Source organism: Lepidochelys olivacea (assembly GCF_965140295.1).
Source record: "Lepidochelys olivacea isolate rLepOli2 genome assembly, chromosome: 5".
In the NCBI taxonomy this organism is placed as follows: domain Eukaryota; kingdom Metazoa; phylum Chordata; order Testudines; family Cheloniidae; genus Lepidochelys; species Lepidochelys olivacea.
Window position 1 is genome coordinate 108,990,129 of NC_140415.1, and position 20,477 is coordinate 109,010,605.

A 20,477-nucleotide genomic window follows, 5' to 3' on the forward strand; every position below is an offset into this window, starting at 1 on the left:
CATTTTATTTCAAAATGGACAAAATAGCTTACATGACCTAATTGACCCCTGATTCAGCAAGGTATTTTACTGAATCAGGGCCTTCATAACTTTCTCCACAAAAATCTGGCAGAAAAAGCAAAAAAATGTCCTTGGGGGTAGGATTCAGATGGGGGTGGCAGGTGGTTTTGACTTTTCTAATATTTGCAAGCACATAAGTTTTTGCATGTAATTATGTGCAACATAATTTTTTTGTAATAACTGTTTATTTAGAAATTATAAGCAAGTACCTCTGTTACACTTCTACTGTCACTATCTCAAAACTATAAGTGTGGGTATAGATTTCAAAAACATACATATGCAGTTTTACAGTCAGTCTTTGCTCTTTATACATTTTTAAATTTTGTTATGAGATTAAGGGAAAAAATACAAAAATTGAAGAAGCACAGATTTACAGCTGAATTCATCCCCCAGATGCATGAGCAGCTACAGGTGACTGTGCAAAATCAGAGCTGTATGCATGTACATGCAGATAGGATTTGGCCTTTAATCAGGGATGCGTCAGAGGTCTAGTTGCATTAGCACCAATTACGAAGAGAAGAATCTAACTTTTCTAGATTTCAAAAAAATGTTGGCACCCTGCTTGTGGTACAGGGCAAGAATTTCCAAAAAAAAACCCAAAAAGTTGTCACCATCTTACAATGTGAGGTATTGACACATTGTTCATGGCAAAAATAAAGTAGGAAATTCCTAACCACACTCATACAGAGAAAGGACCAACATACAAACAACAGATAACAAAGTACCTCTGTCCTTGAAAAAAGCCATTTCATATTAGGCTGAGATTTTCAAAACTACCAAACTCCTCTAGGGGGCTCTGAAAATCTCAGTCTTAAGAGGTTATGATTACATATCTGGCATCTGTACAATACTTCTACACATTCTTATTTATCATGGAAAATTTCCATCCTCACCAGCACAGAATTTTACCCAAATGTGGAAAAAATACGAACAGAGAAGGACACACAAGTGGTGCAGAAGCACATAAATAACGTTCGGTGAACCAATAAAGACCATCAGGTGTCATCCAACCTTGTTAGTGTTGAACGGAGGTGTCATAAATATAAAGGGAAGGGTAAACTCCTTTGAAATCCCTCCTGGCCAGGGGAAAGCTCCTCTCACCTGTAAAGGGTTAAGAAGCTAAAGGTAACCTCGCTGGCACCTGACCAAAATGACCAATGAGGAGACAAGATACTTTCAAAAGCTGGGAGGAGGGAGAGAAACAAAGGGTCTGGGTCTGTCTGGAGTCGTCTTGGCCAGGGACAGACCAGGAATGGAGTCTTAGAACTTTTAGTAAGTAATCTAGCTAGGTATGTGTTAGATTATGATTTCTTTAAATGGCTGAGAAAAGAATTGTGCTGAATAGAATAACTATTTCTGTCTGTGTATCTTTTTTGTAACTTAAGGTTTTGCCTAGAGGGGTTCTCTATGTTTTTGAATCTAATTACCCTGTAAGATATCTACCATCCTGATTTTACAGGGGGGATTTCTTTATTTCTATTTACTTCTATTTTTTATTAAAAGTCTTCTTGTAAAACACTGAATGCTTTTTCATTGTTCTCAGATCCAAGGGTTTGGGTCTGTGGTCACCTATGCAAATTGGTGAGGCTTTTTATCCAACATTTCCCAGGAAAGGGGGGGTGCAAGTGTTGGGAGGATTGTTCATTGTTCTTAAGATCCAAGGGTCTGGGTCTGTAGTCACCTAGGCAAATTGGTGAGGCTTTTTACCAAACCTTGTCCAGGAAGTGGGGTGCAAGGTTTTGGGAAGTATTTTGGGGGGAAGGACGCGTCCAAACAGCTCTTCCCCAGTAACCAGTATTAGTTTGGTGGTGGTAGCGGCCAGTCCAAGGATAACGGGTGTAATATTTTGTACCTTGGGGAAGTTTTGACCTAAGCTGGTAAAGATAAGCTTAGGAGGTTTTTCATGCAGGTCCCCACATCTGTACCCTAGAGTTCAGAGTGGGGGAGGAACCTTGACAGGAGGAGAATCAACAAATGGCTTAGTGCTGCTGATGGTAGCAGGCCCATAGAAAAGGTTGTGCTGCGTGAAAGGCAGCTACAAAGAAAACAAAAGGAACCAAACAACAAAGAAGGTAGGTTTAAAATAAAACCTTGTGGCTTACAGAACAGACCACAAGGTTTCTTGTGTTAACAATGCCCATGTCATACACTATGCTAAAGACATCTGTGAGCAAAGGTAGGCGAGGCTGTACATTTACATTTGTCTGATACACATTGGTGACATTAAATGATGGGGAGAAGAACAGTCTACCAGTTTTATCCTCCTCATAGGTTATGGCCCTCTTCCCTCATTCTATAGGAACTATGAAGGTAGTACCTCTTTTCCACTATTACATATAAGGAGGATTTCTAAAGGCACAAATGGCAGTCAGGCACCCAACTCCCACTGAAAGCCAACAGGAATTAGGCACATAAGTGCCATTTGTACCTCCGAAAATCTCCCCTTATAGTCTTTTGATCCAATCCTCATGGTCCTTACTTAGGTCAAACTCCCATTGATATAAATGGCAGCTTTTTTGCTGAATAAGGAATTCAGAATTGGTATACAGAGCATAGAAGCACATTCATAAACATACTAAGTGTCTTAAAATGTCATGAGTGAGAAGATGAAAAATTTGCCTTCTTTGATTATTATCTGATGAGAGCCAAATGCTTCAATGGCTCTATACTGTAACGTCACTAATTCACATTTATGACCTGGATACAAATTCTGCAAATCAGGAAAAGAACAAACATAAGAACAATTTGTAGAAAATGTAGTGCAAAATTTAGGTTGTGCTTTTATTTTGACAAGTAAACAGCAGCATACTAATAAATGGGCAGCAGGATATTTTCCAGAAGTAATTAAGTTTTAGTAATACAGGATCTTATTATAGCACATTGTCATTAAATATGTGCAGCTAAGTGGGAGGGACCACTTTTTTAGTAAGCTTTATTGGGTTTATGGCTAAACAAAGTAAGAATTAGCTGGCTTTTCCTAAGACAATACTAGTTACTTTTCTCTTGTCATTTACTGTCAACATTTTTAACCTTTGGTTTATGCCATTGATGCAGTTCTCGTACTGTATTGTAGGACCAGAATGGTTTTGAAACAAACGTGCTCACTTAAAAGAAAGAGGCAACCATTCTGATGTTCTATAGTAGATGGGAGTGTCCTAAATTCATGCAAATAAATTCTACAAGGGAACCAGCTGCTATGCTGGCCAAAATTCTTTGCAGCTATGAGCCTAACACTTTTGGAAAACAGGCAGTGCAGTGCTTAGAAAGGAATACCCCTTGTACCCCAGTTACATAATCAAGACATGCTTAAGTAGTGGGTAAAAGGAAAAGTGCAAACTTTAGTACGGATAAAAGGAAAAAAGATAAAAAACAGTAGGCGAATTTTCGGGGGCGGGGAGGGGGGAAATACATCAAAAAATCACTGTTATCTGGGCCTGTCTGCACAGTGGAGTAATGAACCTTATGGGGGTGTGACTTCTGAACTGCACAAACATGTTGCACATTAATTGCTCCATATAGAGCCTGCTGGTGCACATCAAAGGTTCCCTACCACCCTCTGATGTACTAGCGGTGTGCACTGCTGCTCTGTATAGAAAAGCCCTTTATCTTACCGTGTAAAGAAATCTCTGAACTAGCCAAAACATTTGTTGTTTTTCAAAAAACACTTAAAATTGGAAAATGCATTGTTCAATATTCATATTCAGGCATCAGTTTACCAAATAAAATTGATCTAATTTGCCAGTGTAATGTTTCTTGGATCTACAGTATTTTACAGTTTGAAAGACAGAGCGATGTTAAGACAAGGGATCCATTGTGACAATGCCACTCACAAACTTGAGAGAGAACATTTTCCCTATGAGAAGAATTTCTGTTTACACATGCAATGTCTTCTAAGTACTATTTGTGAAATTAATGTTTCTATGTAACCATCAGATTTGCTGCCTGCATTAAGAGTTTAAACTATCTTGACAGAGTGTTATATAAATAAAATTAACATAACACACATTTTGTGCATAAATAATCAAGCTCTAGTAATAACACAGAAAATCAATCCCCAACCATTCATATTTGTGCCTCAAATATTTCTGACATAATGATATGTCAATGAAAAAACACTGGCTGCCCTGACTTCTATCCCATGCCACCGTGTTGAAGAAGTTATTGAGACTGTGCAAGGGGTAAATCAGGGCACTGTTTAGGGAATTACCTTCATGTAATCTAAAAATGATTGTTGTCAACAATACCATTGTGCAAGAAAGCACACTTGTACATAGCAAAACAAAAGGAACCACTAGCATAAAAATATTTAGTTATTTGAGCAAACAAAGCATTCAAAAAATGCATAAGGGTGAAGCCCTGCAATGTGGCTGGAGATACGCTCATCTCAAACGGTAATTCTTATTTAAAAATAAACAGAGCAGAGTCATTATGTAGCACAGATGTGGCGCATAACTGCTTGCATGGAGAACTACTAAATTTGTTTCCAGCAGACAACACAGCCCATTCATATTATCTGGGCCATACTCTAATCTCCATGTACAGTATCTTGAAGAATACAATGGTGGAAAATCTGACTCTCTTTTAACAGTCATTTTTAGCAGATGTGTTGTTGCACCATATTAAAGACTGTTATTGTTTGCATGCAGCTAGCTGTCTGGATGAGTACACATGAACGAAGACTGGAAATTCCCTCACAAGTTCTTACTATATGTACAGATGTAAGTTTCAAATGATTAAGATAGTAAAAAGAGTTGTTTTAAAAATTGTATCACAAAGCATGTGTACAGTGAAAAGCATGTGCAATGCCTTGCTTTACATACGAAAGTATGGATATTTTAATAAACAGTCAATTTTAAAATACAGTAAAGCTAGTTGGGGGTAGAGAAACAGAACAAGTAGAACTGTAATTTTAAAAATTCCTGAAGGAACATTCATATATACACAAAAAGTCATCTGTGATGAAGTAAAAGCATCACTCTCATCCTAAAAATTCATTAAACAACATCAATCTTGCCCATATCTTAGCAAATGCACAATACTCATTTTAGCAGCCTGAGTATCAATAGCCAACATTCAGGAAAGCTATTCCATGCAACGTTACCTGAGATGACTGACGATAAAATGGGTTAGTAGGTTTCTGCCCACTGAGAGCAGAGGTTGATGAAGAGCTATTGAGAGATTCTGGCTGGGAAACAAAAGTTATGAGACAACTAGTAAATAAACATGCAGATTACATAGACTCTACAATGAGGAAGTTTAGTTTCAGGTGATGCAAGCTACTATTTTAAAGCTTATTAGATTGTGTTTGCATTGTCCATGCAGTTTAATGAAGGAAAAATTATTTTTGTGTACCTCTAGGTCCTTTCATTAATGCTCACTTAATATAACAACAATTGTTGCCGTATATTTTGCATGCATTTGGACACAATATCAATCTCTAAGACTTGTTTTTAGATAGGCTCCCTCCTTTCTCCTCAACAATCAATCATTCTGGAGGCTTTTCAAAATACTTTGAAGCAAGCATACTATAGGAAAATTCCAAATCAATTTCATTCTAAATGGAAATAATATTTAAAAATCAAACCTTTGTTCCTATAATGCTCTGTTTGAGATGGAACCTGCAGGATTAAATATCTCCCCCCACCCCAAAAATAATATCAGCTTGGACATTTATTTAAACTATCCCTATTTTTTGTCTCTTTTTCACATTTAAGATGCTTACCCTTGATCTGTTTATAATGCTCTGTACCATAAAGACTACAGGGTTGCCTGCCTTCCGTATGGCTTCCACAGCTTGTTCATGGCTTGCATCTCTGAGGTCAATTCCATCCACCTGAAAATCGGAAGGCCTCAGCTTAACATTACACAAAACTTAAAGTATAATGAAGCAACTTCTAAGATTTTGATTTTGGATCGTCTATTGCAGCCTGAGCCAAAGGCCTGTGCACTCAGCAGAACGATCCCCACTGACTTCAACATACGTTGAATCAGGTCCTTAGGCACCAACAACGTACAGACTGGATTTTCAAAAGGCATCTAAGAGCTTATCTACATGGCACAGCAATGCACACTAGAGGGATGTGAATTCTAAAATGCATCAACATGCTATGCACTAACTGCCACACGTAGACACCACCGGTGCACACTAAAAGTTCCCTAGTGTATGTTAACTTAGGGTATGTCCACACTGGCAAGTTTCTGAGCAACAAGTGATACCACTTTTATTGAAGCTCTGGAATTAATAAACAATTCTCGCATGCTCACACTGTGCTCCTTGTGATGCTGGACCGCAGCCACATTAGCAGCTCTTGCAACGGCGAAGAGAACAGTGCATTGTGGTCGCTATCCCACTGTGGGACTGGCTGCAGGGTGCTTTGGGAAGGGTTTGCAATGCCCCAGGGGGCAGGCACAGCATCACATGATGCAGGTTTCCCAATCCCATTGTTCCATGGGCATCCTACTACACGGTCAGCTGCTTTTCAACTGAAGCGGGGCGGGGAGGGCAGAGTGTGTGACAGGGAGTGTGTGTGTGTGTGTATGGAGTGGGGGGAGAGACTTTCTGCGCTGTAATGTCTTTACACTGCCAATACAGCGCTGGAACCTCTGCGCTTTAAGGCTTATGACTCTCGTCAAGGTGGGGTTTTTTGCAACACTCTAACTGAGGAGTTGCTGCGCACTAAGTGGCTTGACAGTGTGTACGCTTTGGGAGTTACACTGCAGAAAGCTGCTTTACTGTGCAGTAACTTGCCAGTGTAGACAAGGCCTTACTGTTGCTACATTAGACAAGTCCAAAGGGACACAGACACCCACCTTTAATTCTGGGAATTTTGGTGCCTATCACCCTTAGGCTCTTTTGAAATCCCAGCCATATAATTTAGGCTTTCAATATTCTAAAGGATTTTAAAACTGGCTATTCATCTGCTTCATTCAAGTACCATGTCGATATTTTGTCCCAAAAGCCACGGTTATAGAATATGTAATAATATGAAAGCAATGTCAGAGTTTGCCAACAATTGCTTCCAGTCATTTATGGCTCAGAATCAGGGCTATTTATACCTACCTCACTGAGTCAATGTGAGGTTTAATTATATGATACTTACAAAGCATTTGAAGATCCCTGGTGGAGGAGGAGCATTATATAAGTGCAAAGTACTATTTTTTAATGTTAGACAATTTTTCCTTGTTACATTCCCCTCTGCCCCCCAAAACTAGTTTTAGCTCAGAATTGAAAAAATTTCTTCCTCCCTAAACAAAATATTTACAAAGGATGGCTAAGAACAATTCTTTGAGATGTAACATACTCTCTCTTTCGCTCTCCGTATAACATGTACTGATATGTTGATTAAAAAAAAGTTTATCTTGGTATCCAAGGAAAGTCCATGTTATGGTGAGGTTAGCATTAGAAAAGCATATTCATAATGGCTATGATAATAGCTAAAAGCCAAGATACAAGTGTTATTTGTTAGTAGTACTTGCATAAGAAGCCATATAGTGAGAGTTACTTCTGCCTCTTTAATTTCATAGGTTATCTGAGACTTAACCATCCAATGTAAAATAAAGAGAAGGAAAACCATTTAAGATAGCAGATTCTAAATCTATTAGGAAAAAAACAGTATTGTTATCACTCTATCACTTCCAATGACCGAAGTAGTGGCAGGTGCTAACTAGAGAGCAGAGCCAGGTTATGTTACAGTATAAGAAAGGGAAACTATACGTACATGTCCAGACATACATGGTCACTATATATATAGATAGATATATACGCACGCACGCACGCACACACACACACACACTATGTCTACAGTCGTCTAGTTAACATGTGTATTCCCCCACATTCACTTCTGCAAGTTTCATTTTCTGGGACAGTCCATATGCTCATTAAAACCCAATGACTCACTTATATTGACCATTAATGGCATTTCTAGCCATTCTGCAAAGTAAAAGCAGTTCTCATCCTTGATATAACCAATGTGTTCATACATCAGAGACAGACCAAAACATTTAGGCCAACCTCAGCCATTACTGAATACTAGTCTATTTGTGCTATTATATAAAACCAATACCTAATAGAGCTCTGCACTGGTACTTAGATAGGAGGTCATATAAGTGCCTGGATGAAGCTGTAACTTTTTATTATGTAAGTGCTTATTTATACAATATGTTATAAATGGGTCCTCTCCAGCCCAAATTCCATCTTCATACCTGTTGGCCAATGCTTTGAAGCTCTGCAGTCCTCTCTGGCTGTTCACTGTAGAAGCTTTTCTGATGCCCTGCATCTCTGTCCTATACACTGTCCATGTAATTCCAGTTTAAACATTACCCACTTAAAACCACCCTACCTGAGAGGCAGAATCACAGACTCTGCCATCTGGGTTGCCATGTACTTAAAGAATGGCAGCCAGGGTCCAGACGTCATAAAGAATAGTGCATTTCCTAACAACCTAAGATACGGGGTGGAGTATTAACTGACAGCCAACTGAAAAACAGTTTTAGAAAGAATGTCGCTTAATCTTGGCTGCCAACTTTGCTCCAAAGCTGAACCAGGGTGGAGTGAAGGTGAGGGCATCATCCCTGCAAAGACGGCAAAAAGGGGATCAGTGTTCAGGAGAAAAAAGTCTCCCCCTAACCTAGCTGCAGGGGTGGAAAAGTTTCTCTGTGTCCCACAAGTTTGGCTCTAACCCCCTCTCTGTTAGCAGCTAAGCAGAGCTTTATGTACTCCCACCCGGACACGGAGACTAAGTGGAGATGAAAGACAGGGTCTGGATAAGCGCTAACATGCAGGTAAGTGGGATGTCTATTTGCAGTTCTCCTCCTCTTTATGGCCATCTCTTTAACTACCCTATGCAGCTGCATGAAACATGGTAATCTTTCTCCTGAATCAGCTGGTCTAAATAGGGGCTAGGATCCAGGACCTTGTGCATCCCTGTGTTACTCTGAAGACTATGTACATTTGAGGCTGTATGTAAGCCTGAGGCCCTTTGCATGTAAAACACACACATGATAGGACTATGGTTATAATGCAGTAACTACATTTGGTATACCACGTGGTAAAACTCTTAAGGGCTGCCAGTAGTGCGGACAGTAATGGAGACATTGGAGGGGTCCGGTACTCATAGGGCTACCTACATTCCATTGTGATGGTGGTGGTGGTTTTATATTCAGAAATATTTAAATAAAAAAGTGATAACTGTACGCCATGTAGGCCCTGGGTTTGTAGGCACAAAATCTAGTTGCTGGCCCTGTACCATGATGGCTGATGAGAAAAAAAAAATCACAATCTCTTGCTTTGCCATAACAAAATTATGTCCACAAGCAGACATTTGCAAGGTTGATGTATATACATGTGAAAAATTAAAGCACATTATAAGTTTGCATGGTACCTCCACTATTCTATCTCCAGTTTTTAAAGTTCCATTTTTGCCAGCGGGGCTGTCTTCCAGAATGTGTTTGATAAAGATTCCCCTCATCACTTCACCATTGCTCAGCCGACTCCCCATCCCTCGTCCACCGACGATGCTGATTCCCAACGACTTGCTAGGTTCTCTCCAAAGCTCAACCCTACAATGACAAAAAAACCAAAAAGGAATGCATTGTATCTACATCACAGCCTCTCGTCTATAAATTCCAAAGGCCTGTCATTTGTACAATTCTATGGAACATATCTGAGAAAAATTCTTCCTTGGATGTTTTCATGCCTTTCTAGGACAGTGGGTTGGGAATGACCAACAAGTCTATTTAGTGTCTAACTTTTGTCTACTGCCCTCCATTTATTTTGGGCTTCTAGCTAACCCTCGTATATCCTATGTGAGCTACAGCAAGAATAACATTCTGAAACTGCAAAACCACCTGAACAACATCCTATATAGCAAACAGGGAAAGATTAAGAATGAGCTCTCAAAACTGGATACTCATAAAAAACCAACCTTCCACAAAAACTTCCTCATGGATAGATTTTACAAAATCTAGACAAGCCATTTACAACACACACTTTGCTTCTCTACAAAGGAAAAAGGACACTAAACTATCTAAACTACTACATGCCACAAGGAGCCATAACAGTGGTTCCCTTAACCCACCCAACAATATTGTTAATCTTTCCAACTATACTCTTAGCCCGTCAGAAGAGTCTGTCCTATCTCGGGGCCTCTCCTTTTGTCCCTCCAGGCCCACAAACATGATACAGTTCTGTGGTGACCTAGAATTCTACTTTCGACTTCTCCGACTCAAAGAATATTTCCAACACACCTCTGAACAACATACTAACCCACAGAATCCTTCCTACCAACACCACAAAAAGAAGGATTCTGCGTGGACTCCTCCTGAAGGTCGAAACAACAGACTGGACTTCTACATAGATTGCTTCCGTTGACGTGCACAGGCTGAAATTGTGGAAAACCAGCATCACTTGCCCCATAACCTCAGCCGTTCTGAACACGATGCCATCCACAGCCTCAGGAACAACTCTGACATCATAATCAAAAAGGTTGACAAAGGAGGTGCTGTCGTCATAATGAATAAGTTGGAATGTGAACAAGAGGCTGCTAGGCAGCTCTCTAACTCTATATTCTACAAGCCATTATCCTCTGATCCCACTGAGGATTACCAAAAGAAACTATACCATCTGCTCAAGAAACTCCCTGAAAAAGCACAGGAACAGATCTGTGTAGACACATGCCCAGAACCCTGACCAGGGGTATTCTATCTGCTACCCAAGATCCATAAACCTGGGAATCCTGGACACCCCATCCTCTCAGGCATTGGCACCCTGACAGCAGGATTGTCTGGCTATGCGGACTCTCTCCTCAGGCCCTACGCTACCAGCACTCCCTGCCATCTTTGAGACACCACTGACTTTCTGAGGAAACTACAATCCATCGGTAATCTTCCAGAAAACACCCTCCTGGCCACTATGGATGCCCTCTACACCAACATTCCACACAAAGATGGACTACAGGCCATCAGGATCAGTATCCCCGATAATGTCACGGCAAACCTGGTGGCTGACCTTTGTGACTTTGTCCTCACCCATAACTATTTCACATTTGGGGACAATATATACCTTCAAGTCAGCGGCACTGCTACGGGTACCCGCATGGCCCCACAGTATGCTAACATTTTTGTGGCTGACTTAGAACACCGCTTCCTCAGCTCTCATCCCCTAATGCCCCTACTCTACTTGCGCTACACTAATGACATCTTCATCATCTGGACCCATGGAAAAGAAGCCTTTGAGGAATTCCACCAGGATTTCAACAATTTCCATCCCACCATCAACCTCAGCCTAGACCAATCCACACAAGTGGATTGACCTCAGCCTAGACCAATCCACACATTTCCTGGCCACTACTGTGCTAATAAGCAATGGTCACATGAACACCACCCTATACTGGAAACCTACTGACCACCTACATGCCTCCAGCTTCCATCCAGGACACACCACACGATCCATTGTCTACAGCCAAGCTCTACGATACAACCTTATTTGCTCCAATCCCTCAGACAGAGACAAACACCTAGAAGATCTCCATCAAGCATTCTTAAAACTACAATACCCACCTGCTGAAGTGAAAAAAACAGATTGACAGAGCCAGAACTGTACCCAGAAGTCACCTACTACAGGACAGGCCCAACAAAGAAAATAACAGAATGCCACTGTCACCTTCAGCCCCCGACTAAAACATCTCCCACGCATCATCAAGGATCTACAACCTATCCTGAGGGACAACCCATCACTCTCACAGATCTTGGGAGACAGGCCAGTCCTCGCTTACAGACAGCCCCCCAACCTGAAGCAAATACTCATCAGCAACCACACACCACACAACAAAAACACTAACCCAGGAACCTATCCTTGCAACAAAGCCCGATGCCAACTTTGTCCACATATTTATTCAAGTGACACCATCACAGGACCTAATCACATTAGCCACACCATCAGGGGCTCGTTCACCTGCACATCTACCAATGTGATATATGTCATCATGTGCCAGCAATGCCCCTCTGCCATGTACATTGGCCAAACCGGACAGTCTCTACGCTAAAGAATAAATGGACACAAATCATAGAATCATAGAATATCAGGGTTGGAAGGGACCTCAGGAGGTCATCTAGTCCAACCCCCTGCTCAAAAGCAGGACCCATCCCCAATTAAATCATCCCAGCCAGGGCTTTGTCAAGCCTGACCTTAAAAACTTCTAAGGAAGGAGATTCCACCACCTCCCTAGGCAACACATTCCAGTGTTTCACCACCCTCCTAGTGAAAAAGTTTTTCCTAATATCCAACCTAAACCTCCCCCACTGTAACTTGAGACCATTACTCCTTGTCCTGTCCTCTTCCACCACTGAGAATAGTCTAGAACCATCCTCTCCGGAACTACCTCTCAGGTAGTTGAAAGCAGCTATCAAATCCCCCCTCATTCTTCTCTTCTGCAGACTAAACAATCCCAGTTCCCTCAGCCTCTCCTCATAACTCATGTGTTCCAGACCCCTAATCATTTTTGTTGCCCTTCGCTGGACTCTCTCCAATTTATCCACATCCTTCTTGTAGTGTGGGGCCCAAAACTGGACACAGTACTCCAGATGAAGCCTCACCAATGTCGAATAGAGGGGGACGATCACGTCCCTCGATCTGCTCGCTATGCCCCTACTTATACATCCCAAAATGCCATTGGCCTTCTTGGCAACAAGGGCACACTGCTGACTCATATCCAGTTTCTCGTCCACTGTCACCCCTAGGTCCTTTTCCGCAGAACTGCTGCCTAGCCATTCGGTCCCTAGTCTGTAGCTGTGCATTGGGTTCTTCCGTCCTAAGTGCAGGACCCTGCACTTATCCTTATTGAACCTCATCAGATTTCTTTTGGCCCAATCCTCCAATTTGTCTAGGTCCCTCTGTATCCTATCCCTGCCCTCCAGCGTATCTACCACTCCTCCCTGACATCAGGAATCATAACATTCAAAAACCGGTAGGAGAACACTTCAACCTCTGTGGCCACTCAGTAAAAGATTTAAGGGTGGCAATTTTGCAACAGAAAAGCTTCAAAAACAGACTCCAACGAGAAACTGCTGAGCTTGAATTAATATGCGAACTAGATACCATTAACTTGGGTTTGAACAGAGATTGGGAGTGGCTGGGTCATTACACATATTGAGTCTATTTCCTTAAGTTAAGTATCCTCACACCTTCTTGTCGTGAACTGTCTAAATGGGCCATCTTGATTATCACTACAAAAGTTTTTTTCTCCTGCTGATAATAGCTCATCTTAACTAATTAGCCTCTCTCAGTTTGTATGGTAACTTCCAACTTATCTGTATGTATACATATATCTTATTATATGTTCCATTCTATGCATCCAATGAAGTGGGCTGTAGCCCACGAAAGCTTGTGCTCTAATAAATTTGTTTGTTTCTAAGGTGCCACAAGTACTCCTGCTCTTTTTATAATTGGAAGGCTACCTCCAAGAACTTGGATATCATCCCACTCATATATGTGAAGAGTTAATTTTGTAGTCCCCTGGCTTAGGTTTATCAGTGCAAATTAAATTTAAAACTAATCTTCCCAGGCACTCAGCACACAAGTTGGATCACAGGGATTTAGGCTGACTAGAGTAAAAATAAATATGCCCTATTTGTGTTATGCATAGATATAAACGCTACACTATTTTGACTGCTTCCTTATTTACTTTACAGTATTGGAAAGGATCCACTATAGTTCCAATTTCAATACACCGATGTTTATGAGAGAGTGTCATTCAACTGGGAATCCATACTCACCGTCTGGGCTGGTTCCAGTGACTGTAAGCTGCATTCTGAAGTTCGCTTTCTTCTCCCTCCCCCTCTTCACGTTCAGGTAGTTCTGGAATTTCTCTGCTAATAAATAAGAGCAAACAAAGTACATTTAAAATCCTAATAAAGTCCCAGGTGTCGTTATGCAACGAACACCAAACGGATCTAACGGACAGAATGAGAATTTTTACAGATTATGGAGGTAGCCGTGCTTTTACACGAGAAAATAGCGAGTAAAAAAGTGCTTTAGTATCTAGCACATTTCTAAGTGTTCCCCTTATATTGTAAGAAAGATTTTAAATTCTTATGGTACAGCTGTGAACCATCTGGAGTCACCACCCTCCCAGTAAGCTTCTGATATAATATATCCTGTGTTTAGGAATTCCTGTTCCACTCTCTTCAATTAAGCTTTCACCAATGACAACCACAGAGTAGAATACTCTGCATTTCTAAATGGGAGTGGAGCCAAAATTTAAACAAATTGAAGTTTAGTTTCCAAAGGGAAAAAAAATAACAGCTATAATTTTCAAAAGTGATAAGTGGTTTTGGTACCCAACTTGAAACACTCTGAAGGTGATCTGCACCCTCTCTCTCTCTGAAAATCAGGTTTCTTTAAAGTGTCTCTAGCTGAGATGGAGGTATGCAGTATTGTTAGTCACTTTTGAAAATCCTGGCCAATAATTCTAATGATTTTCTGAGGCCTAGGAGAATGCTGAGAAAAGTTCATTCTGTGACTGGAAATTCACATCTAATTGTTGCAACATACATTCTAGATGGAACAGAAATGTCATTTTCAAATTTTGGAAGAGTACAGCTAATGAGACATAATATTTGAATTTTTTTCTGAAACCCCCCTCCCCATCCCCTATAACTGCTTGATTTCACAGACTATTCCCATTGTCTCACAAATCTGACAATGTTGAAATATCAGTATTTTTTCAGTATTTTGTTGCTTTAAAAAACTATTTAATTAATGAAGCGTATTCCCAACCAATATTTACATACACACCATCTTCTAATTCAGTGAGAGGCCTACAAAGGGATGAAGTTAACTAGAATAGGATATAAATGGTGTATATTCACCTCTTTCAGACACACATATATTAGCCTTACAAAAATGTAATGGAAAACTTCTAGCCAGGCACAAAAATCTACTTATAGAATCACAGAATATTAGGGTTGGAATGGAACTCGGGAGGTCATCTAGTCCAACCCCCTGCTCAAAGCAGGACTAATCCCCAACTAAATCATCCCAGCCAGGGCTTTGTCAAGCCTGACCTTAAAAACCTCTAAGGAAGGAGATTCCACCACCTCCCTAGGTAACCCATTCCAGTGCTTCACCACCTTCCGAGTGAAATAGTGTTTCCTAATATCCAACCTAAACCTCCCCCACTGCAACTCTGTCACCTGCTACCACGGAGAACAGTCTAGATCCATCCTCTTTGGAACCCCCTTTCAGGTAGTTGAAATTAGCTATCAAATCCCCCCTCATTCTTCTCTTCTGCAGACTAAGTAATCCCAGTTCCCTCAGTCTCTCCTCATAAATCATATGCTCCAGCCCCCTAATAATTTTTGTTGCCCTCTGCTGGACGCTTTATAATTTTTCCACATCCTTCTTGTAGTGTGGGGCCCAAAACTGGACACAGTACTCCAGATGAGGCCTCACCAATGCCGAATAGAGGGGAACGATCACGTCCCTCGATCTGCTGGCAATGCCCCTACTTATACAGCCCAAAATGCCATTGGCCTTCTTGGCAACAAGGGCACACTGTTGACTCATATCCAACTTCTTGTCCACTGTAACCCCTAGGTCCTTTTCTGCAGAACTGCTGCCTAGCCACTCATTCCCTAGTCTGTAGCAGTGCATGAGATTCTTCCATCCTAAGTGCAGGACTCTGCACTTATCCTTGTTGAACCTTATCAAATTTCTTTTGGCCCAATTCTTTAATTTGTCTAGGTCCCTCTGTATCCTATCCCTACTCTCCAGCGTATTTTACCACTCCTCCCAGTTTAGTGTCATCTGCAAACTTGCTGAGGGTGCAATCCACACCATCCTCCATATTAATATTAATGAAGATATTGAACAAAACCAGCCCCAGGACCGACCCTTGGGGCACTCCACTCGACACTGGCTGCCAACTAGACATGGAGCCGTTGATCACTATCTGTTGAGCCCGATGATCTAGCCAGGTTTCTATCCACTTTACAGTCCATTCATCCAGTCCATACTTCTTTAAACTTGCTGGCAAGAATACTGGAAGAGTGCTTTACTTGCCAGTGCTTTACCATAATGATAAAGAAAAAATATTGATATGAGCAAAAGTCTGCAATACTGATGTCCATGCATGGGAAGAGTTAAAGGAAAGAGCCCTTACAGTAGGATAATAGGAGAACATATTGATTCACCTTACAGTGTGTGCAGAAAAGAGATTGAGTGGTATTGTATCTTCTGGTTGTTGTCCCAAACTGGCTTTGTACTCTTCCAAATGTTCTGCTGGCACATATATAATCCTGCAATAAAACACAAAACAAAACACACAAAAGCAAAACAGAAGTCATGGGTCATGCCTCAGGTAACCTAAGGAAACGCTGAGTGATAGCCTTTTCAGACCATTTTAAGCATCAATTGATGTGAAACAGATAGCCCAGGTACAAGGAAGGATGATTTGCAACTATGCAAACCATATCCCTAATTAAGCAGTCACATTACTACGCATCTGTAGTCATGTTAGCGCCTGTCCACTTCACCAAGCTATCTGGTGCTCATCACACCATTTTTCATTTCTAATACTGGAAATGTACAGTTCAGTCGTGGCAAAGATTGTCCTGCTGAAGGACTGGTTTACAACAAAAAGCCCTTGGCATCAACATGCTGAAGAACATGACTGGTGCGCAGCAGCACTACTGTCCCTTTCTGGAAGCTTGTTTACACACATTTTACAGTAGCTTTTATGATTTCCATCAAGGTTTGATTTTTGTTCTCCACAGTTCCTGTGAAGATAGATGCAATAGATAGATAGGTAGATGCAATAACAGCCATGAGGGTGATGCATACACAGAGTAAGAAGCCTGAACAACACATCATCAGCAAAACAGTAGAGGGGAAGGGAGTGCAGAAAAATAATATTGGTTCCTCGTTTTTCAGCCAGTGCTAATGACAATGGTGTCTTTATGGTGGCAGGGAGGAGTCCAAAAGGCCCTTCAGCATTCTTACCAATTAAAAGAATGGATCATTCCAATATAGTCAAACAGGAGAATGATGCTGATAGAACATTCTCTGCAGCTGGGTATTTGAGAACAGTTCCAAAGAATATGACAAGAACCTAAATAACCTGGGGAATCACAGTGTCTTTCCCCATTTTTTCCCCAAAAACTCTTAAAAGTTCCAGAAAACAAAAATCTTTTGGTCCAGCTCTTGTCCTGCACTGGAAGAAAACTTACTAGTTTCAAACTGAGGTCTACCCTGCCAATCATCTGGTTGTGGAAAAGGCAAGGCAATTTATTCTCCCACAGAATGGGCATGGAGACAAGCCTGGCAAATGCACAGACATCCCAAGTTCCATGAGAAGGGAAATCCTGCAACACTCAGTGTATCTGTACAGGCCTGGGGTATTTGCATAGAAGCCCAATTCCTTTTCACTACTCCACAAAAGTATCCCTTATCTTGTGCTCCAATTTGTTTTCAGCTGCACATGATAAGGGAGTAAAGGGAAGAGCACATAGAAGGAACTTACATAAAACAATGCTGTCAACCTACAGCTTTGGGGTATAAAATTGATGGCAAAGAAAAGCCCCCTCCACTGTCCCTGACAAGGCATGCACCACTCCCCACCACACAATTAAAGTGTCTCAAAAATGCACAAGGGGCTTCCACTGAGGAAGGGAGAAATAATGCCTCTTCTACTCAATCCTCTCTAATAAAATAGTTTCCCTTTGGCTGAAATTCCAGGTTTTCCCACCCTCCATGTTGTTTGGTTTTCTTTCCTAAGACCTATTATAGCCTTTTGTGCCTGGGCCATCATGAAAATGCCCCCATTCAAACACTAGTGCCAATTACTGAGTGCTTTTCAGTTCTGAAACACAAAATGCCAATACAAAACTTTCAGAGCAATGCCACAGCCTGCTACTTGCATTTCCTCAAGAGTAGGACATCAATAGGAATCTTAGTTTTATATGATAAAAAAAAAACTCTGATAATAAACAACATAAAAATCTGCATTTTTCCACAATTAAAATGAAATGCTGAACTTTTTCATTTCCCTAGTCACAATACATACAGGTATCACTTGAACACAATGTTTTATTGACAGTAGAACCCTGTTTATCGGAGCCGCCATTATTTGGCTCTCCATATTAACTGAATCACGAGCCACCCAGAGCTGAGGTGGAGGCTGGCTGCCCAACCCCAAAGCTGCTGTCAGCCCCAGGCAGGTGGTAGCATAGTTAATACAGAGAGACAGATATGGAGGCTCAGATAAATGGAGTTCTACCGTATATGTTTTTATTTTTTCACAAAATGTAAAAACTAAAGATTCTCACAAATATTTTTCCATGGCAAACAGATTTCTAGGATTCTTGTACATCACTAATGGACATACACTAGTACAACACATTTATATTATCAGGCCTAGGTTCTGAAATGGAAAAAAAAAGACCAAATCAAACTTTTCATAAAACTATTTTGCAAAGTTCCCTTTGTTTCTCCACATTTTACAATAAGTTCCCTTGTCACTCAACCTCACCTCTCCAGCTGTGAGTGTCATAAATGGGAACAAAGAGTTAGAGCTGCTCTGACATAGCAACTCAACTACTACTTTTGCAGGCTAGCTCATAAGAATTCCTACCATTATAAAAGCCATGAAAACATTAAAATGTCATTTAAACAAGAGAAAAGCATCTATTGATCTAATTATTTCCACCCTTCACTCAAATTAATCAAATTTCACCTTAATACAAATGCAGACATAAACAGCAAACCATAATAAAGTATTTTTAAAAAGTGTCTGCTATAAAGAATTCAGGACCATAAACAGCCCTGAGGCTGCTCTAAATTGTGCTTGCAGGTGGTCTGACCCCCAGGGTCATGAGACTGCCATGGTGATATAATTCCACCTTTGTCTCCCCTAGAGTCTTCCACCAAGAGCTCATCCATACCCAAGAATCAGGACCTAAAAGACCAGATTAAAAAGAAAAAAAAACAACAGTGTATTGTTTCAAGGGATCACATCTACAAAAGTCTCACAAGTGTCTTATCTTAATCATTATGTTTGCAAATGTGAACATGGTAAACCAGACTTCCTAATTAATTCCATTATAATGTTTTATATAAACAATATGGTCCAAAATTTTGCCCTGAGATAGGCACATAGCTTCCTACTGATTTAAATCAGTGGAAGCTATTCTCATGTGTCTGAAGAAAGAACTGGACCCAACAGTTCATGTTTTACCTATCCTCTGTCTACAGTAAATATACCAAAGCAAACACATAATTTGAATGCACTTAGCACTTAAATAAATACAGTACAACCTTGCTAATTTGAATTGCCCTAATCCACACACCCTATCATTTGCACACAAAACCTGCCTCTCTCTTCTCACTTCTCAGCTAAGATTTGACAGAGGTGTCCATTTGTGAATTTGTTTTTTATGTAGCCAATTATAAAGGCTTCAGCTATTTTACAAAATATGCTACAGAATATTTGGTAGTACACCAGAAAGTATCAGCATGAATAAAAAAGGAAGTTATGCTTGTCATACATGAAGTTGTATTCTGTGTGGGGAGGTTACTGCGATTAGCAAGTCAACAATTTCCAAAATTCAGTCATCTGTAATCAACTCCCCAGTCATTCCTGCAATTAGCTAGGTTCTACTGTAACGTAGTACCATTTAGAATTCTCCCCCCTTTCTCTCTATATTTACACCATGTTACTCAAATGAAATGATAGAACTAGATCTAGTGGAATAACCAAAATTGTAGGGAGGTAGGCTCTGCATGAGAGCATACAGTACAATGCCCTAACAAAGGAAAACTGTTAAAAGCCCTCTTTTATTGGGGCTGCTCTCTTTGGGACAGACTTTAGGCTAGTCTCTGCAAGATGTTGACTGCCATCTTCAGTGAGAGCTGGGGGCACTCAGTGCCTCCAGGAATTGCTCAGTACCTTGAATGATCAAATCATCGGTGACCAGGGGCCTAGGACTCTGAAGGTTCCCAGGCATTGGGCCACTGGAACACTGTGGTTCTTAGTGCTGAGAGACAGAAATAAAGATAACATTGTTCTACTCCAACATTGAAAAGGCTCATCCATAGGAGAAACTGACACCAGCTTTAAAACTTACTCCAAAATGTGGTCAGGAAAAAGGACGGAGAAGTGTAACAAACTGCTGGGGGGGAGGGGATTGAGGAGATAGGGAGGACATACAAATCAGAGAAACAAGGGTAAATGAGTGAATTATAGTTGCATTGTATTTCTGATCTGTAAGAGGTTAAAATGTCAAAGTTTAATAACTTCCTCTCCTTTATAACAGTCAGTTTTATATTGAAAATGTTGCTATTTCCTTTCTGATGAGATGTAAAAAAAAATGTTTTAACATATACTTTGCAAAGAAAGCAGTGACAATGGAAACACCAAATGGTG

At 40.7% G+C, this 20,477-nt stretch overlaps 1 protein-coding gene and 1 long non-coding RNA gene across 13 annotated transcripts in view; one reads left to right on the plus strand and one right to left on the minus strand.

Moving 5' to 3' along the window:
* The window catches only part of MPDZ (multiple PDZ domain crumbs cell polarity complex component), a gene marked incomplete at its 5' end in the record, with an annotated part of 133,938 nt that overhangs the window by 38,577 nt on the left and 74,884 nt on the right, over window positions 1–20,477 (minus strand). For 4 of the 12 annotated variants that reach the window (XM_084628273.1, XM_084628274.1, XM_084628270.1 and 1 more), the window contains 5 exons: window positions 5,162–5,245; window positions 5,783–5,893; window positions 9,441–9,618; window positions 13,831–13,926; window positions 16,249–16,353. In XM_084628273.1, coding sequence (XP_084484399.1) covers window positions 5,162–5,245; window positions 5,783–5,893; window positions 9,441–9,618; window positions 13,831–13,926; window positions 16,249–16,353 — 574 coding nt within the window. The remainder of the gene's footprint in view (window positions 1–5,161; window positions 5,246–5,782; window positions 5,894–9,440; window positions 9,619–13,830; window positions 13,927–16,248; window positions 16,354–20,477) is intronic. The other 8 variants (XM_084628272.1, XM_084628267.1, XM_084628268.1 and 5 more) reach the window with 5 other exon arrangements.
* Window positions 4,707–13,882, plus strand: LOC311520659. Its single transcript, XR_014711655.1, has 3 exons — window positions 4,707–4,778; window positions 8,757–8,841; window positions 13,747–13,882. It is a non-coding gene; the product is annotated as an uncharacterized lncRNA (long non-coding RNA).